This window comes from Lates calcarifer, linkage group LG8, assembly GCF_001640805.2.
Source record: "Lates calcarifer isolate ASB-BC8 linkage group LG8, TLL_Latcal_v3, whole genome shotgun sequence".
Classification (NCBI taxonomy): domain Eukaryota; kingdom Metazoa; phylum Chordata; class Actinopteri; family Centropomidae; genus Lates; species Lates calcarifer.
The window spans coordinates 23,134,555-23,153,359 of record NC_066840.1 but is presented as its reverse complement, the minus strand read 5'-3'; the positions used below and the strand labels follow the sequence as shown (position 1 = coordinate 23,153,359).

General features: G+C 41.5%; 1 protein-coding gene across 2 annotated transcripts in view; it reads right to left on the bottom strand.

Annotated features, from left to right (window-relative positions):
* LOC108885314 (polycomb group RING finger protein 3) overlaps positions 1-18,805 on the bottom strand; it is a 46,753-nt gene that overhangs the window by 13,120 nt on the left and 14,828 nt on the right. For both annotated transcript variants that reach the window (XM_018679615.2, XM_018679616.2), the window contains exons 2-6: positions 13,060-13,169; positions 9,652-9,769; positions 5,140-5,236; positions 3,162-3,217; positions 2,770-2,877 (exon numbers count right to left, since the gene is read on the bottom strand). In XM_018679615.2, the coding sequence (XP_018535131.1) occupies positions 2,770-2,877; positions 3,162-3,217; positions 5,140-5,236; positions 9,652-9,769; positions 13,060-13,074 (394 nt within the window). In that variant the 5' untranslated portion in view covers positions 13,075-13,169. The remainder of the gene's footprint in view (positions 1-2,769; positions 2,878-3,161; positions 3,218-5,139; positions 5,237-9,651; positions 9,770-13,059; positions 13,170-18,805) is intronic.

The following is an 18,805-nucleotide window of genomic DNA, read 5'->3' as shown; positions in this document are numbered from 1 at the left end:
AAATAAATCTTTAACTCCTTCCCCTGAGTTAGGAACTGTGTGGCCATTCACAGTGTTTATCAGGACACGTCTGCTCTGTGCTAAAATCTAAAGCTCACCTGTACCTCAAACACTGAGTACTTTCCACAGTGTCATGCTGCTTCACTACAGCGTCTCCACAAAGACTTCCTGCTTTAACCCAGGTGAACATGGTTTCCTGTCAGACGCCTGAATAACTTTTAAAACCCCACGTGAAACAGCTGCTCCAGAACAGGTGTGGTTAGATATTTCTTTATGGATTTTCTTCTTGGCTGTGATATTGTAGTATTGAATTTTTAGATATGAAACTTAGCTATCAAAGTCAAAATTGCGTCACTGTGACAAAATTGCTGCACAAATAGGTATTGTTTTTCTGTAACCTTTACAAACAAAGAAAGTCTATTCTTCCTGGCCTCAGTGGGTGTAATAACGTGGTGTGAGGACAGTTTACTGCTCAGACTGTAGATGGGATTGCATTCACCTCTTTGTAACCATTTTCCGTTTGGGCTAACTGTCACCAATTCTACCGAGAATTACCGGGAAAGGTCTGAGCTTGCTCTGGTGTCTCCAGAGTCAGCTGCACTGATTGCTTATCAAGGGGGGCTCGCTCTTGTTGTTGCGTCTCACCTTCAAACAACCCTTGAGTATCTCACAGACTCCAAGCAGACATGACGACCTGGTCTGTGTTTGAGGTGATGGCAGCAGGTAACGGGATGATTGCTTGGGTCTAGGGATTTTAAAAACCGAGCAGCCCGCCTCTTACAGAGCTCCTTTTTGTTTCGCTCACTTTAACAATCTTGTATGGGGTTGAAAACAGTCTACTGGCTGACGGATTCATGATTTACGGGATCTCTCACATACAATCAAATCACAAAAGCATGTACAATAACATTTTCAAGTGATGCTACTTGGGGAATAAGATGGAGTAAACCAGCCGAGTGTGTGGGAGTTTATATTGTCATGAAAGAGAAAAGTGCACTCAGCAGACTCATCATGCCCCATCTTCCCTCCATTTTCTTGCATTAAGAGCTGAGGAAAGCAGGCAATTTAGAGAAAATGAGTCTGGTGTGTGCTGGTGGAGACCAAGTTTCTGTATTACAGATCTCAAATAGTGCTTAGAAGAAAACTCTGGAGCTCGGAGGTGGAAGTCAACCCTTAGACCACCTCTGGATTAGACGACGGATTCATTTTCTCCAGTTCAACAGCAGCTTTCACAACTCACACAATATGGACAACTCATTTATCAATACACAATAAAATGTGCAGGAAAAAACTCTTTATTGACCCAAGAGAGAAAATGAGTTTCCACTCCAGAGGTTCTGGTCAATGAGTGCAACCACATTCGACTTCCACAAATTTTCTTGTGTCAAAAAGTATTTTTATCACAATCAACAAAGAGCTAAAGGCATCACATTTGTTTGTGGGTTTCTATTTCTGTTGGCATCTGTGCAAATGATCCTTAAAATGTGTTTGTGTATGATCGTGTGTGTGAGTGAGTGAGTGCTGTAGCTAAACCTGACTTGGAGCGACGAGGCACAGGAAGCCGGAGAGCAGTTCCACTTCCATTTGAGCCTTAATTACCAAAGTCAGAGAGGGGGATTAAGCGAGCGATTAGGCCTGCCAGCATGACAGCCCTCTGGGCACACATTTACACCAGCCCTCGGAAGTGAACTGGCTTAGAAAAGCCGTCGTGCACAACAAGCAGGCCGGGGACTCATTCTGACTGGCTAAATTGCCTTCATCTCTACTGCTTAATGGCTTCCGCTGTTACTCGTGGTCGTGCTTCTAATGTTACTCATTACGATTTCCTTATATGGAATGAATGAATGAGACATCACGCTGCCGAGGTGAAGGCCACGGTGAACCAGCTCATTCCAAACTGTGCCGACACATTAACACGTGTGTTTTAAAGCAAGGCTATGCCTCAAAAATGTAACTACACGTCACGCTAGACTGACGACAGAGATACCACGTGGAGACGGCAGGAACTGTGATTGGTCAGCTTGTGCTGCTTGTGGTTTCACCTACATGTTTACAGGCTCAGTAACACACATCTGACAAAACCATCTCCTCTGCCATTCTCCTGTTCACTGTCATCAGTAATCTCCAGCAGAGTGAATGAAACAACAATAAAACTATAAAAACTTCGCATAACCCATCAAGTGTGAATCCAGCTTCAATGAGCCCAAAGTAAAGAAAACACAAATTGTAGAAAAACAACAGAAACGTGAATGTTTCAGTCAAGTTTTCTTGCACCACTTGGAAGGTATATTCCTTTTGTAGGACTACCTATGTGTGGGTTTTGCTTGTTTATTTGCCTACACCAAGTTGACCCCTACAGCCATTTGGAGGACGTCAACACACAACTCATCATATAACAAAGTAAACAATGCCTTTGTGCATGCTGCAGCCCTCCGTGTCTGTGCTTTACTGCCTTAACGTCATATTGAACATGGAAATACCTGGTAGGTCAACTAGTAAATGAAGCCACAAGACCCAGCAGGCGTAGTTATTATATTCACACAGGGGCAGCCCCACTCCTCACCAAAACAATTAACATATTCAACCCGACAGAACCAACTAATTACAACCTCCACTAACTGGAAGATGTGACCACTGCAGGGCAAAAGAGAAGGATTCTAATCAGTGTGGTTACAAAATAGTTAAGGGTGAAACACATCAACATAAAGGCAAAACAACCACTGGTGGGTTTAGTGATACAGTGATACAGTGATGTGGTGCTGATCGTACCATTGCGCTGATCTAGATGAGTCTTCATGTTGCAAAGCTCCCCTTTAATGTCTCCAGGCACCTCCATCCCTAACTTCTGATAGAACTCCCTCTGCTTCTTTATCTCCGCTGCACGAGAGGGAAAGAAACAGGAAAGAAAATAAGAGAGGACAGTGTCTTTTTTTTTTTTTCCTTCAAGGTCACTGCTGTCACAAGGCTTTTAAAATTCAGTGGAGTGTGAGATTGTGTGTGTGTGCACTGAAACCTGTTTCATCAGGCCGTCTTAGTCTGTCCATGACAGCAAGAACAAGACGTTTATTAAAATATTCCAAGTGAAAGCTGTAAAGCTGTGAGGTTGTAGGTTGGATCTCCTGTGGGTTGTATCGTAAACAAAGACAATACATCACTCTTACCCTCTTGAAGTCCCGGTACCAACTTGTAGACAATGTCTTGCATTGTTCTGTCATGGCTAAAAAAGAACAAGAAAATTATTAGTTATCTAAAGATGAAGATGTAAACCAGTGCAGATAAAGACATTTCTGAGGGAATAATCACTTAAAGTGGAGACATATGCAACTAGACGGTCAAAAAGGCTGGAAACCACTGATGTAAGAAACAACTCTGGGCATCCAAAACCACATCTCAAGATGTCATTTATGGGGAAAAGTCAAATGTGTTATTAGAGACTGAAAAATTCAAATGACACCAGCTCTCAGAGGCTGGAGTGCAGCATATGCTCTGTCAGTCAGAGTGTTAAATAGTCTTTCCCTGTTAGGCAGTGCGGGTGACACAGGTGCGCAGTGTGAGCTCTGGACTGCCATCACCGTGACGGTGCGTTTTTGACAACCCAGCCGTGGCAGCCAGCTGACGAACACGACACGTTCAGTTTGTTAAAAAATGCTACGGAGCAAAAAAAAAAAAAAACAGTGGTTATGTGGTTATGTTTGTCTCCTCTGCCGTCCACTGGGAGAGTCTTTGTATGCGAGGCCAGAATACACACTGCTCTGAAAAGCAGCCAAACACTGACCCCTGTTGGACAGAACTGATATTACACCCCACACAGATCTGCTGTGTATCAACGTGACAAAAATTACAACAAAGACACACAACTGTGTTGATTAGCCACATGCTTTCTAAAAGTATTTTACTCTTTTGTACTCTTATTACTCATTTATTTTGTCTTTATTGCTGTAACATTGTTTTTTTGGATTCATGTCTCTCGGGAGAACAGATTTAAATATCAACGAGACTTTACCAGTTAAATGTTTCATTAAAGAAAGCACTGGAAATCAAGATAGAGAATTCCCTCTCCGGAGTTAAAGAACAGCAGGAAGTTTGATTCTGTGATAGCGTTATCATTACCACCACAATTATTTAAAATAAAATGGATTAAAATCAAGGAGAGACACTTGACAGTACAAGTGGTGGGATTAGTTCTGTTGAGCTAATTCTCTGTGAGGAGACGTCTGAGTGTGACTTCAAGTTCAATGTCAAACATCAACTTTGATCAAATCCTGAAGAGCAGATGGGAATTATCTGTCATGTTGGGCCGTTTTGCCTTCAAATCACTTGTGATGTTTCTGATCAACTCCAATTTCCTGCACACACAATTTAAGGAGGAAAAAAAAACAGCTGCGTGAGGAGCTAATGTGTTTGAAATGGAGCATTTCCTGCACAACGACGAGTCTGCAGACAGCACAGTTTAGACGGTAATGACTAAATTGCTGGTACACATTAAGTTTGTGTGTCGTATTAATCAGACATTAATGTGAGTGCTCAGAGGGGGCACCGACAACACGATCCCTCGCGGAGCAGGAAGTCGCCTGGTGGAGTGAACTCCCCAAAACAACGACAGGAAGACTTGACTTCCAGAATAACCTCCTCATGTTAACCTGAGGAGTAATTCTGTTGATGTACACAGCACTGGATGAGGATGATTCCTTTGTCTAAGAGGTCTGTTTATATGTATTATCTCTTGAGGTGTGAGGTATTCCCACACACGATTCAGTATGATTTCTAATTATCGTTTGTGTTCTGGATATTCCACTTTTTTCACTGCACACTGCACAGGTTTTTAGTTCATGTAGGAAACTGAATTGTTAGGTTTTTCAGTAAAGGTTATTCACACGGAAACAGAGACCACCCTCAGCAGAGCAGCCACAGAGGTTTAGTCTTTTTTTTCCTGCAGAGGAGTAAAGATAAAATGGAAAAAGGCCAGAAGCACTTTGCTCCTTGGTAGTTTATTGTTTACTGGAAGTGCACTGCTGATGCCCCCAGAGGCAGCGAGCAGCTCCCTGCACACTGATGGAGCACCGTCAACATGTCAGAGTGTGTGTGTGTGTGTGTGTGTGTGTGTGTGTGTGTGTGTGTGTGTGTGTGTGCAGCACTCACCCGATGTACTGCAGTGGATGGCTCTGATGAATAACAATCCTACACGTGGGGCACGTGTTGTTTTCCTCCAGATACTTCACTAGGCAACTTCTACAGACTGGAGACACAGAAACACACACAAGGGACATATGGTTACTCTCCAAGCTGCACATGTATAAATTAAACCTTTAATAAATGTTAGAACATATATATAAAACATGTTTTCAGATGTTACAAGACTGTGACTCTACCGACCTCCCCCCCAGAAACCACCCCGAGAGTATAAATATTAAACCACTGGCTTGGTGTTTCAGTTTGTACAAAGAAAACTGAGGTTTTGATGACTGTAACAGACAAATACATATCATGAATTCAGCTGCACTGAAGCACACTATGGGTGACCAGAGGGAGCAGGAGGAGAATTCAAAATTAAAGAAGTAAAGTAATTAGGGGATGTACAGGTGTGTGACATAAAGACAGTGACACCTGCAGTAACACGCTGACTTCTGATCCTGTGAAGGATGTTTATACGTAAAAGAACTGACCTCTCATCATGTGCACAATGAGACAGACTGTATAAACCACCACTGATTTACTGCACGTGATTCTCCATCAAAAACCACCTGACAGCTGCAGCCAGTGATGTGATGTGAATCTCTTTGTCTCCCTTTCTCAAAGTGAGAGGGAGAATCAAAGCGACTCCCCTGGACTCGGTGTTTGCAGCGAGCGGGGCGACTCCCATCTGTGGTAGAACAGCTCCCTCATGTGGACAGAAAGGGTATTACACTGTCTGAGTTCAGTGTGGCGTGAAATTAAATGATTGAACTGACATGTCCTCATGGTATTAGAAGACATCTTCACATCAAACATTAACACTAGGTCAGTTTAGATTCCCGGCAGATGAATTTGATCATCATCTCTTGTTTTGTTTTGTTCCTGAACTCCCATGCATTCCTTAAATAAGATACTAATATAAATCTCTCTTTTTCAAACATATAAATGAACCTGTTCCATATCCTCGAAGAACCAACCTGGATTCAAACTTCACAGGGTTTCTACCTCATATCTCCTGTTATTATCAAAACTGTAGCAAATCTATGCTCAAAAAAAAAACCTAAAAGGTGCAATACATACAGTTTAAATATACAAAAAAGGTTTCCTGTCACTCTCATCGTGGAGAACCAGGAGCAACTTTGCATAGATTATTCTCACCAACCCAAATGTCGAGCGCACAGTACCAGGAATAAACATGTCGGGTTCAGCAGCAGTGAGATCGCTCCCCCAGGCTCAAAAACCCACAGACCTTCTTTCATTATTCTGCAGCACCAGACAATTATGATTTCACAACAAGAACCTCATAATAATCTGCTGTGTACTTGTCAAACCACCAGCATTTGGCTTGATGTCAGTATTCTGTTAACTCTGCCCTCTGAGCATTAAAGGGCACTTAAGGTTGCAGATGAGGTAATCGTGCTCAACTCAGTGACACCCCCGCATCCTCCCCCCCACCCCCAGGCGTTACAAAACTGTTAACTCAAGGTCTTACTACTTCCTTTTCACTTCAGCAGGCAGTGAAACAGAAGCAAACATACGTATAATGCAGAAGGCTTCGTCTGTAGAGGCGCTAACTGCTCATCGACGTCCAGCACCAACCTGATGAAGCACGGCGCTTTGAGAAGTACTGAGGCGGCAAGACATTATGAGGCCTTGTTGGTTACACAGGAAATATCTGCTAGATGGTTGAGGAATCTAAGAGGAAGCTCTGCCCTAAATTTGTTTCGCAAGAGCAATGAAAAGCACCAGGCAGCCCTCAGATGGTCCACAGATGCATTTTACAAAGCTTTTTTTACATTGTCTGCAACAAAAGAGTTTGAAAAAAGCAGTCCAGATACTATTAGGTATAATTACTCAAATCTAATTGTGTAAATGTCAGTTCAGTGGAAAACAAAGTTCTGGGAACTCATGTGAGGTGACTGGTTCAGTTCTGCTTTTCTCCAGCTGAGGAAAATCTTTTACATCACACCACAACTACCACATCACCTTTGTGGAAGCTTGTTGCTCCTGTGGAACAGCCTCAAAAGCTAAATCATTAGCAAAAAATCTTAGAAATCATCAGGTTTTTTGCCTTTTTCTTCATGTTAAATCGTCACATTTTTCCTTTTATACTCGTTTGTCTCCTTCATTTCCTCTTTGTCTTTTCTCCCTTCTACAATCCACTTTGTAACTTCTGTTTTGAAAAGTGCTACGTATACGTTTTATTTACTGATTCATATTTAGGGATGATTAGAAACCAAACAACAGAGCGACTTGAGTCCTTCTGTTGCAGCCTTCAATTTATTGCTCACTAATCAAAATTCACAAACAAATTGGCTGTTTATTCAAGTGTCTAAACCCATCAAAAACACTTTTAATCGTTAATTATGTTCATATTCCAAATAATGTTATTTCATGGTTTCAATAAACAGACCCATGTGGTCTTTATAATTTCTAATCTGCTACGACTGAAGCACAGTGAGCGTTTAATTCTTATTTCTGTCTGTCTTCAAAGAACATTGGATTTGTTTGCTCACTGTATCAGCTTAAATATATTCATTACTCACGTTTAATGGACACAGTGTAAATGTGTGAGAGCGTTTAACACAGAGAAAAGAAAGTATTATCATTTCTGTGTCAGCGCAAACTGTTTTCATGCATCATGAAGCACACAGCAGTAACAATTGTATAACTACGTATCATATCTGGTTGTTTTCCACATGACTTGTCAGCAGTGTTGTTCAGCTACCGGAACAATCTGTTAAAGACAGATTTACTGTGTGTTTACTGTCCTCTCTAACCAGTGTCAGAAAGTAGCTGAAGACCAGATGTACTTCAGCAACAGAGATTTACACAGTGAAAAGTGTAAATAGAAACGGTCTCTGACTTGTATTAGTGGATCTCTACTCACTGAAACTGTAAGTAATCTACAGGTAGTGTAACTCCACAGGAAACAGGTGGGGAAAGAAACAGTTAACTGTGACAAAAGAAGTTTTAAAAAAAAAGAAAAATTATATCATGCTTTAAGAGGGTTAGAATCTGAAATCTGTCCATCCATTTTCTGCTACTTATCCAGTGTTGGGTGACAGTGGACGCAGGTTATAGTCTATACACCCCTCAGGGATCCTGAGGTGCTCCCAGGCCAGATGAGATATAGTCTCTCCTGCGTGTTCTGGGTCTACCTCTAACGGTTTAAAACTTGCCCAGAAAACCACCTTAACTGGCTCCTTTCGACACAGAGGATCCCACTCCAGATGTCTGAGCTCCTTCCCCTATCTATAAGAATGAACCCACCTTACAGAGGAAACACATTTCACCTGCTTGAATTTGCAATCTCACTCTTTCAGTCACTACCTGATGCTCATGACTGTAGGCTTCCTGCTTCTCATAGGTTTTGGAGGAGAGATCTGTTTTATTTCTCAGAACAGTCAAACCTATGTGCAGTGTAAATATTCTAAACTTGCTACATGACAGAACAGCAATCATCTGTTTTGTCTCTGAAAGTATATGAAAATAACTGACAGCTAATTATAACTGAAAATCAATGACTAAGACACCTGGACAGAGAACGAGGGGTTTTGCATGATGAAAACATTTTATGATCATTTTTACCCTGTTTGTGCAACTGTTAACAGATTTTATAAAACTCAGGATAAAAGATCCAACCTGCATCCTACAGAGAGCAACTTTGAAATGAATATGTCCAACTGAACATTTCTTCTACTAAAGAAAAGAAGTGTATTTTTAAGAGAACTCTACAGATGCATTCACTGATTCATGCGAGCAGCCTTTAGTCTAGAGGAGTCTTATTTTGTGTGATGGGCAGACAGTATAATGACTCTGACTGTAGACACAGACAGACTGAAATTATCCTACTTTGTTGAAAATACCCAGCTAATGATGCACCGCTGTTTGAATGAGACGTGACATCTTCTCACCTTCATCTGGTAGTTAATAAACGTGCAGAACACACAGCAGTGACAAGAATCCCATTTTCTGTGATACAGCGAGTCTGTGTGCTTGGTTTTTTTTTTTAAGATTATAATTAAGTTACTGGTGAGATTGTGTTGCACATAAATAGAAATGAAGGGAAACATCAAGTCCACAGCAGAGTGCATCACTGGAGCCAGTCTGACCTACAGATGGAGTCGATGGTGAAACAGATTTTACACACCGAAGGCAGTGCTATAAGTCAAAAGAAACAGAGCTGCACAGATCAGAGAGACATCGCTCTGCCTCCAGGATTCTTCCCATCGGGTGATAAATCCTGAACGTTACACCTTTTGAGCCAAGAAAAACTCTGGGAGACAAACACAGAGCGAGTGTGTGCCAGATAAACAATAAAACTGATGAGACAGGGACAAGAGGAGAACTGACAACAAGGCAGAGAAACAGGAACAAAACAAAGAGACGAACAGCAGAAATGAAAAAGTGAGAATATTTGAAAGGACAAAGGAGAGAGAGAGAGAGAGAGAGGCAGCTGTGTGAGGAGGGACCTACAGGTGTGTAAGCACTCTGTGACGGTGGTGGCGTCGATCAGGTAGCCCTCACACAGACGACATGTGATGTGGGCGTTGATGTGACACAGCTTTATCTTCCTCGTCAGCATGTCGGGGTTCTGGGGAAGAAGAAACAAAGATTAAGGATAAGGATAAATAACAGTGGAAAATCCTACAATCTGAGAGTGAAACTGCAAATATCCAACTAAGTCTACTGCAGCCACTGCAGACCATGATTTCGTTCATGTTAAAATAATAGGAGTGTACTCTTTTGTTGGTAATATTTCCTTTGTATTGTTGTTGACTCGGCATGTATTTTATCAATTTATCATCTTAGTAAAAAACATCAAATAAAATGTCAAATATTCTCTTGTAGCTGCTCAGATTTGCTGCTTGTCTCTTTTTTTTACGTCACTGTAAACTGAATATCTTTATCTAAAGATTCTGAGAAACTGTCAACAATCATTGTGTCAGATTTTGGCAGATACATGAGCAAAAAAGTTCAAGTTCTTTACTGTTATTTCCACAGTGCGCACTCAGCAGGATATCACTCTCCACAGTGCAACATATACGACAGACAAGACACAACTTCAATCTCTAAAAACAGATATACACTGGTCAGCTACAGTCATGTCTTGTGTTGGCACTGCTGAGTATGAGTAATAATCCTTTCCTGCAAACTGTCCTGTATATTTTGGTGGTGTTTCCAATAAATAAGGTATAAACAGGGGGAATTCATGCACACACAGACAGGATTATTCTCCAAAAATAAGCAAATACAAGATATATCCTCAATAATATGAGGGTTAATTAAACACACCTCTATAATGGCATTGAAAACAGGACATTATAACCATGCTCCACGTGGCAATGCACCTCTAAAATATATATATGGCAGACCAGATGCAATATCAACCATTAAACAGAGCGTACAACACCAGCAGCAGCAGTAATACGCCTATAATCACAACAAATGCTGAATATTACTGCAGCACTTCATGTCAGCTACCACAGCTTCATTGTTTTCTATGCCTGCTCTCATTGCACCCAGGGAGCTACTTAGCTATCACTCCTTCCTTTCTGCCAGCCACAGCTACTGCATCTGCTGCATTCTCATCTTCTGCCTCTGTGCCTCTTTGAAGCAAACTTTTAAGAGCAGCAGCAGGTAGACTGTTTGATGCTGCTGTTGTATCGCCGCTCTACTCTTTATTCTGACAAAATCACTAGTAAGACAGGCAGCAGAAGTCACTTATTGTTGGCAGCGATGGCTCGTTGCCAATTTTAAACCGCAGGTGGAGACCAGAGTCTTCGGTTCAACGTGTACCTGCTCGATCACACTCTGACAAGCAGGAAACAACAGGCTGCGACAGGCAGCTCTGATCTACATGATGATGAAGGCAGTGATTTGCTGAAGTTTGAGTTTGAGTAACTGGATGACTAACTGTGGTTTCACTCTGTGAGCTGCATCATCAACAAGTCACTGAGAAACTACTCAGTCCTCACAGAGCTGAGCGAACTACAAACTGAGACGCTCGGCTGATGTGTAGAGAGGCAGGAGATGTGATTTTATTTTACTGTATCAGAGTTAAATATCAATAAACTCACATATAGTGATAAACTCACACCTACACATACACTAGAACTGCAGTGATTAGTCACTTAATTGATTAGTCGATCCACAAAGAAATTATCAGCAAATATTTTGATCATTTCAGTCACTATTCTCTGCAAAAATGTAAAATATTTGTGGTTTTAAACGCATCAAATGTCAGGATTTGATGCTTTTCTTTGTCACACAAAGGCTGTTGGTCAGACTAAAGCAGACAGCTGAAGGTGTGAAGCTGAAATGATAACATTTTAGAGACTAAATGTTCAGTTGAGGAAATAATTGGAAGATTAATTGAAAATGAAAACAACACGCTCAGACACATGTACCTGCAGTGACAAATTACAAATTGAGAAGAGAGGAATCATTAAATCACACAACTAGAAAATAGTTTTAAAATGTCTGTCATAGTTTCAAGCCGAAACCAGAGAATGTTTTGCAGTTTTGTTTTTTTCCTAATCAACACCAGAGCGGAGAATTTCTGTTCATCTCTTGCAGGGATAACTTTTAAAATAACCAGGAATTCAAAGAGAATGTCTGAGCTGCGCTTAAAGGGAGTTAAAGAAGTTTTCTTTTGATGAAGGTGGACGCAGCCCTTCACTTCACCATGAGACGCCCCGCGGAGACGGCTCAGCTGTCTGGCTCCCGCCGTGGTCCGACTCCAGGAGCTCTCCAGGAGTTTTTACATTAAATATATCTGCATGTCAGACCATTCATTAATTTTTCCTTCTCTGCTTCTGTCTCCACTGTCCATCAAATCAACGCCTCTACAACCTGTTTGTCTTCCCAGGATTTCAGAGCAGCTTTAACACAAGAGTCAGAGGTCAGCTTTTTATATATAAATCCATTTTAGTTCGTTTAATAATAAGATGCAGTTAAAGTACAACAGCTACTATATTTGTGTTCCCCACACAGACGACACATAAACCAGGTCTCTTGTGCAGTGAACATGCAGTAACTGCCAGAGCAGCTTATTGTCTCCAATGTGTGACAGGCTGACTAATCAACAGAGCACAACAGCAGACAGTCGCAGCCAAATGATCAGATGTGAAATTACACCCAGCTACCACTCAGATAATGGCTGGTTGTGCCTGGTGAATAAGACACTGAGACAGCGAACATCCATCATTTAGAGGCTCCAACCTGCTCTGAAACCCTCGCTGACTGATAAAACTGTACAGGCATCTGGACTCTGAGGCAGATGAAGATAAAGACACCACATGAATGTAGATGTTATGATTGTCATCTATGCAGAGGGATGAGATTCAGATCTACAAAGTGTCAGCAAAACTGAGGGGAATTTTGGTTTGGTTTTCATAAACAACCTCAATTGTTTGAGTCATTTTTCAAGCAAAAATGACAAATATTCACAATTTCTAGCTGAACAATTGTGATTATATTTGTCTTTTATTTTGAAAAGTTAGTCAGACTAAACAGGCAATTTGAAAATGTTGCCTTGAGCTTCAGGAGATTGAATTGAATCGAATTGTTGACATTTTTTAGATCAAACAATAAATCAGTTAATTGGCAAAATAATCATCAGCCTAACTCTCAGAGCGTCACGTAAGCTTTTAAACTAAGAGTTAAAATCAACATTGCTGCAATGTAGTTTGTCTCCAGAATCTACCACCCAACCTGACAGTAAACACCAGAGAGAAACCAAACACTGTACTGACCCACATCCATTAAATGTAGAAAAGTGTTGGTAACGCATTTTCCTCCTGTTTCTGAGGCTATAAAAGCTGTGTGGGTTTTTCAGCACAGATAAAGAGATGAGAGGTAAACAAATACTGCGGTTCTTACCCCTAATACCGCCATGCGTCGACTGTGGATGGTGCAGCGGCCACGTCTCTTCCTGCGGTTGTGCGGCCGACAGTGTTAGCTCCTCATCATGGAGAGCCTCTCATTGGAGCCTAAAGAGGAGAGGGAGAGGGAAAGTAAGAAATCTGTGTAGTCGTTTTTCATGAAAATTAGGACTCTGCAACACAATGGCAGAAAGGTTAGAAAGCAGACAATAATGGCTGCTTCAAAACGGTTACAAAATTAGCATTCAGGGAGACTAAATGATCCCTGTGCTAATGCTAACAACACAATAGCAACACAGCCTATAGCCAGATTAGTTTTCAAAGGAATAGCTATAAAATTTAGCTTTTTTTTTCTTGTCAAGAGTTATGTGAGAAAATTGATGCGATTCTCACAGTCTGTCCATTAAATATGAAGCTACTGCCAGCAACCGTTAGCTCAGGTTAGCATAAAGACTGAGAAAAAAGGAGAAACAGCTACTGTGACTCTGTCCAAAATCTGCCAACCAGCACCCCCACAGCTAACTAACTAACATGTTAAATCTAGTTTGTTTGATCCATACAAAAACTAAAGTGGAAAAACCAGCAAAACCAGGCGATCCAGCAGAGACTTTTCAGTCTTTAAGCTAAGCTAAGCTAAGCTAACTGGCTGCTAGCACCATATTTACCTTACAGACAGCAGTCCTCTCCTCTAACTCCTGGAAAAAAAGTGGAAAAGTATATTTCCCCAAAATATTCCTTTTAAATAACAGCTTTAAATGTGGTTTGGTTTCAACCAACTAAAAGAAGGTTACCTACAGAGAGTCAAACTACAATGGAAACTCTGAGGGACAATGCTTCACAATACCACCCACACTGTTTGACTGACAGGCCAAATACCACAGCAATGAATCCCCGGCATGACAGAACACACAGACAGATGAGGACCTCATGTATCACCACCTTCACACACAAGTTACACAAGTGTTCCTGAAAGTTGTAGTCGTCCTCCACAGAGGGCAACAGATTTCTGTCTCCCAGATCCAGGCAGCAGTGACTAGCTGTGCCTTCACTTTGTGTGATTCATTGCTTAATTGTAGGAGTCTGACCACTCCAGTCACGATGGGAGAGGGAACGCCAGGCGAACACCCACCACTGTTCCATCCTCCTCCAAACACACACACAGACATGCTGCCTTCAAAGTCTCCGGTGACCACGTTAAGTCTGCCAGCCTGCCTCTGTCTGCTCATCAGACCGTGAAATTAGCCCAGTTAGTCGGCAGAGATGAAATGTGGCGGGGGTTGCTGAGGACACACACTGTACTAGCTGCCTATTAGAGAGCCGTCACGCACTGAGGAGCTTCACACAGATGTTATCGTCACATGACGCTGCTGGGGCGACTCCTCGGTGATGTAGTGTTTTATATTTGTGCGTCGCCGGGGTCGAGTGGAGGTCACGTTCACAGTTAGAACTCAGGAGTGTTTCCTCTTATTGTTTGGTTTGCTTAGACAGGTGTGAGACATAAACTCTCTACACTGAACACATGACACAAACCCAAAACGCTCAGGGTTTGTGGATATAAAAAACAGATGCTGACATCTGCTTTCAAGCGGTTACAAGGGAAAATATGGAATCAGAATGACATGAAATATCTCATGGAATGAGAGTTGGTAGAAGAATTAAAATCTGTCATTCTCAGCTTAAAACTATAGCAAGATAGAAAGCCAAAGCGCTAGGCAGCCAAAAATATCTTCACACCTGAACATTACACCGATATGTGAGTGATGATCATCTCAGTCCGAAACAACAGGCATTAATCTACTGCCACAGCAGCCTCTAGTCTTCTAGTTTTGGGCTTTTCAACTGATTTTAAAGCTTGGCTGATGTTGAGTGAAAAGGTCGATACTTCAGTTCATCCTAAAAGGTCTTCAACAGGGCTGAGGTCAGTTCTTCCACGTCAAACTGGAGAAACTGTGTCTTGATTAATCATTTTCTTTAGTAAATGTCAGAAAATAAACAACAACAAACACTCCAAAACCTAATGATATATTAGTAGCCGGAGCCAGTGCATATTTGACATTTAAAACAATTCACCAGTTATAAAAAAGTAGTTGTATCTGTCAATTAACGACTCGATTCAAAGACTAATTCCTATAGATCCAGTCCACAAACCTTTGGCCATGTGGTGCATCTGTGAGCCTGTGTGAATTTTCCTGGCAAGCTCTGGATCACAGTGTGACTCTAATTAAACTAAAGATTATGTGTATTTAGTAATATATTGTTGTGGCTGCAGAGCTAAGCCATTTTGTTCTTCGGACAAAACGCCTTTATACAACCAGACTGCAGACATTCTCTTTTCAAAAAGGTATTTGTTCACTGTCTGTTCACTGCAGCAGCAGTGGCAGTGCTCCTGAACCCTCTACTAGATGACTAGAGGGATAACACTGCAGGCAATGTGCAGTATATATAAAAGATGAAGCCTACCAAACCACCTCGGAGTTCAGCTCAGGTCAGCTCAGTCCTCTAAGCTGCGGCTGCTGCATTCAGGGTCATTTGAGGCTACCAGTGATCTGAAAGCCAGCAAAGTACATTACGTAGACAGCCTGCATCCGCCACAGCAGACAGCATACGTTCACCATCACACTGACAACTCTGCAATCACAGATATTCAGACGTCCTGGGGGCTGAGTGGTTAACATGCATACCATGTAACTGCAACACAAAACACCTCTCTCTCTCTAGTCAGGTTTCCATCCAAATGTAGACAAATTTTAACCTAATTTCCAGAAAATCAGCAAAAGAATCTGCTGTAAAACAATGTGGGAAATCTGATGGAAATGCTACATGCTTCATATGTGTCACATTTATTCACTGAGCATGTTTCCACTGCTCTTCATCGATACACAAACCTTTGCACCTCAGCCGAGCACAAGATCATTTTCACTCCATTTGCTTCGTGCACAAATAAAAAATTTGCATAAACACAGATGGATGCAGACACTGTCTGTCTCCACTGCATTTCCTGTTTCTCTCAGCTGTTGTTACAGCTGTGTGTGCTACTGCTGCTCTGTTTGTCCCTTTTCCTCTCCCATCCTCTGTGGTAGCTCCACCCAGGTACTACCTGATCAGTCATCAATGAGCTGCACCTGGCTGCGAATGAAGTGTTTAAAAGCTCCTGTTCCAGCAGCAGAAGCGAGAGGCAACTAGTGTGGAGGACTGCTGGTTTTTCTGCCTCTCAGCCTGGGGTTTTATTTCATTTTGTGTTGCAGTTGTGTGCGTCTGTGTTTACTAGTTTTGCTGTAAAACATGGGAAAATGGTCCATTGTATAGCTTGCAAACCACACAGATAGAAGCTGCGTCTTTATTTGTCAGGGACAAGAAGACATTAACTCTCGTTGTCTCTGCATTTTCGCTTGTGAATAAGTTCCTAAAACCCTGTGACTGCTCAGGAGGCAGAAGCTTATTTACTACAATCATCCAAGGCCACAAAGATCTGAGTCCAAGAAACAGGAAAACTTCTGTTCACCTGGAGTTCCTGTCCAAGTCTGTAAACATCACTGGCTGACAGTAAAGTTTAAAGAGAGTTTTGTGACGTGTTGGAGATAAATGTAAAATGAACCTCCATCACTGTGTTTCTTGCTCAGTCTCATTTCTGCTTTCTCTTCCCTGTTTAGTGACTCCACACATAAATTTCAGCAGAATGTCAGATATTAATCCCATGGGCAGCAGTGGAGAGACTTTTTCCCACAGTTTACTGACAAGAACAAGATTTCTCACTGACACTGAACTCTGTTCTTAAATTAAGACATGACCACATGAATTTAAACAGTTTTAACAGAAACCAAGATAATCACACGTCGTGACTAAAGCTCTAAAACGAGAAATACGACACATTAGAGCTGCAACTACTGATTGTTGTCATTATCGATTACATCTGTTGATCTGTCCAAGGTCTGAGTCTTCAAATGTCCTAATTCGATTTACATTTCTAGAAGACGGAAAGGAATCCAGCATCTATATACATCTGAGGAGCACTTAAAGTGACTAAAATATTTATTTCATGACGATTAATTTTCTGTCAATGCAGCGTAAATAATTATATTAAGTGACCTAAAGGGTGAATATAAAGTGGGCACCTAAGATTAAAGTAAAACTAGCATCCGATTCGTGGATCTGTTCCCACTCTGCTGGCCTTTTTGTCATGCTGTAGTGATTCACAATGAGACAGTGGAGATCATCATCATCATCCTCCTCCTCCCACTGAAACCTGTCGAGCAGCAACGGTTTCCCACAAACCCACAGGCAGACTCATTCACATTCACACCACCAACACCTACGGAAACCAGTCGCTCTGGTTTTATCAATCACGTTCTACAACCAGAGGAAAAACTCCAACCACAGCCGACGTACTTCTGTTTGTTGGACCCTGGGTGATTAAAGCAGCACAAATAACAACTAGTTACATGATGTAAAGTCTGTAGAAGATAAATATAAAGAGGTTATGGCTGTAGATACACAGAGATGTTGATGCTTAGTGTCCCATGATCTAGGTCTTTTAATGGATCCTTGAAAATACAGAAATTTGCTCTTGAAAACTTGAGTTGACAAACAATTAGAAATGATCTCAACAGCTAACCAGTCATCACATGATGTGTGTTTTGATGCTATTTATTCAGCTTAAAGAGAGGTTCTTATGTCTGTATGTTTACTCCATATCTGAGGTATCCCATCATTCTCAGCGGCAGAAGTTGTAGTTTACTCTTCCTCAGGATCCCCCACAGAGAGTGACAAGATTTGACGACTCAAGGTTCACTGTTCTTCCGATTGCAAAGACTTTTGTCTCTATGAGTCATTTACACCCAATGTAACATGTAACATAACAGCACAGGTGAAATTAGATGTTTTAAATCTTCTAACTTTCTGTCGAGGTGAAAGGTTTGTTGGCCGACTTGACCCCCAAGAAGAGCAAACTGAGTTCATCAAATGACATTTCGCAGCAGTATGTTCCTAGTTACAGTTCACCAAGTTGCACAGTTTTATATCTCACAATTACACATTTTGTACTACTGACCAGAGAGCCATGATTAAAATGCCGAATTCAGAAAACAATATCCAGTTGGCAGCGATTTCAGCACAGGACAAACTGTATCCTGTGCACTGATTGTTGTAAACCCTTTGTGGCCGCAATCAACGAGGAACCCCAAAGCAACGATTCAAGCCAACAAATACAAGTCTGGAATCTTTGAGATCAGGAACAGAAACTCTTTTTTTGTCAACAGGCCAGAGTCACAGGGAAATACCAAAACCGTCAGTGCATGTTTGGTATTTTATCATTTTTTATGTCTATGGTTTATCTGTCAGAGCTGGAGGCAGTTGGTAGACACAGCAGAAGATTTAGAAGCACTGGCTTTTGTTTGTTGTAGCTGTCAAATGTCTTTTTTAAGTGTAACTGAGGCTGCGTTCAAAGACCTGCAATTGATGTGTGGACCGATGTTAACATTTGTAAATGTTTGATTCTCTAAACTTAGTTTCCTTCAGTCAGTCTTCATTCCTCCTGACTCAAAGAGAATCAGGGTATCATATCACCACTAATGTATCTGCATCGGTAGATGTACACTCCTGGAATCCTGCACGGGATGGTTAACCACAAAAACTGCATGTACAGGCTAAAAATAGAACAATTCATCTGTCAGTCAACTCAAATCAGGTCGATTTTCTTTACGCAGCCAAATATTTAAAAAACACAAATCCTCAAGTGAGCCATAGAC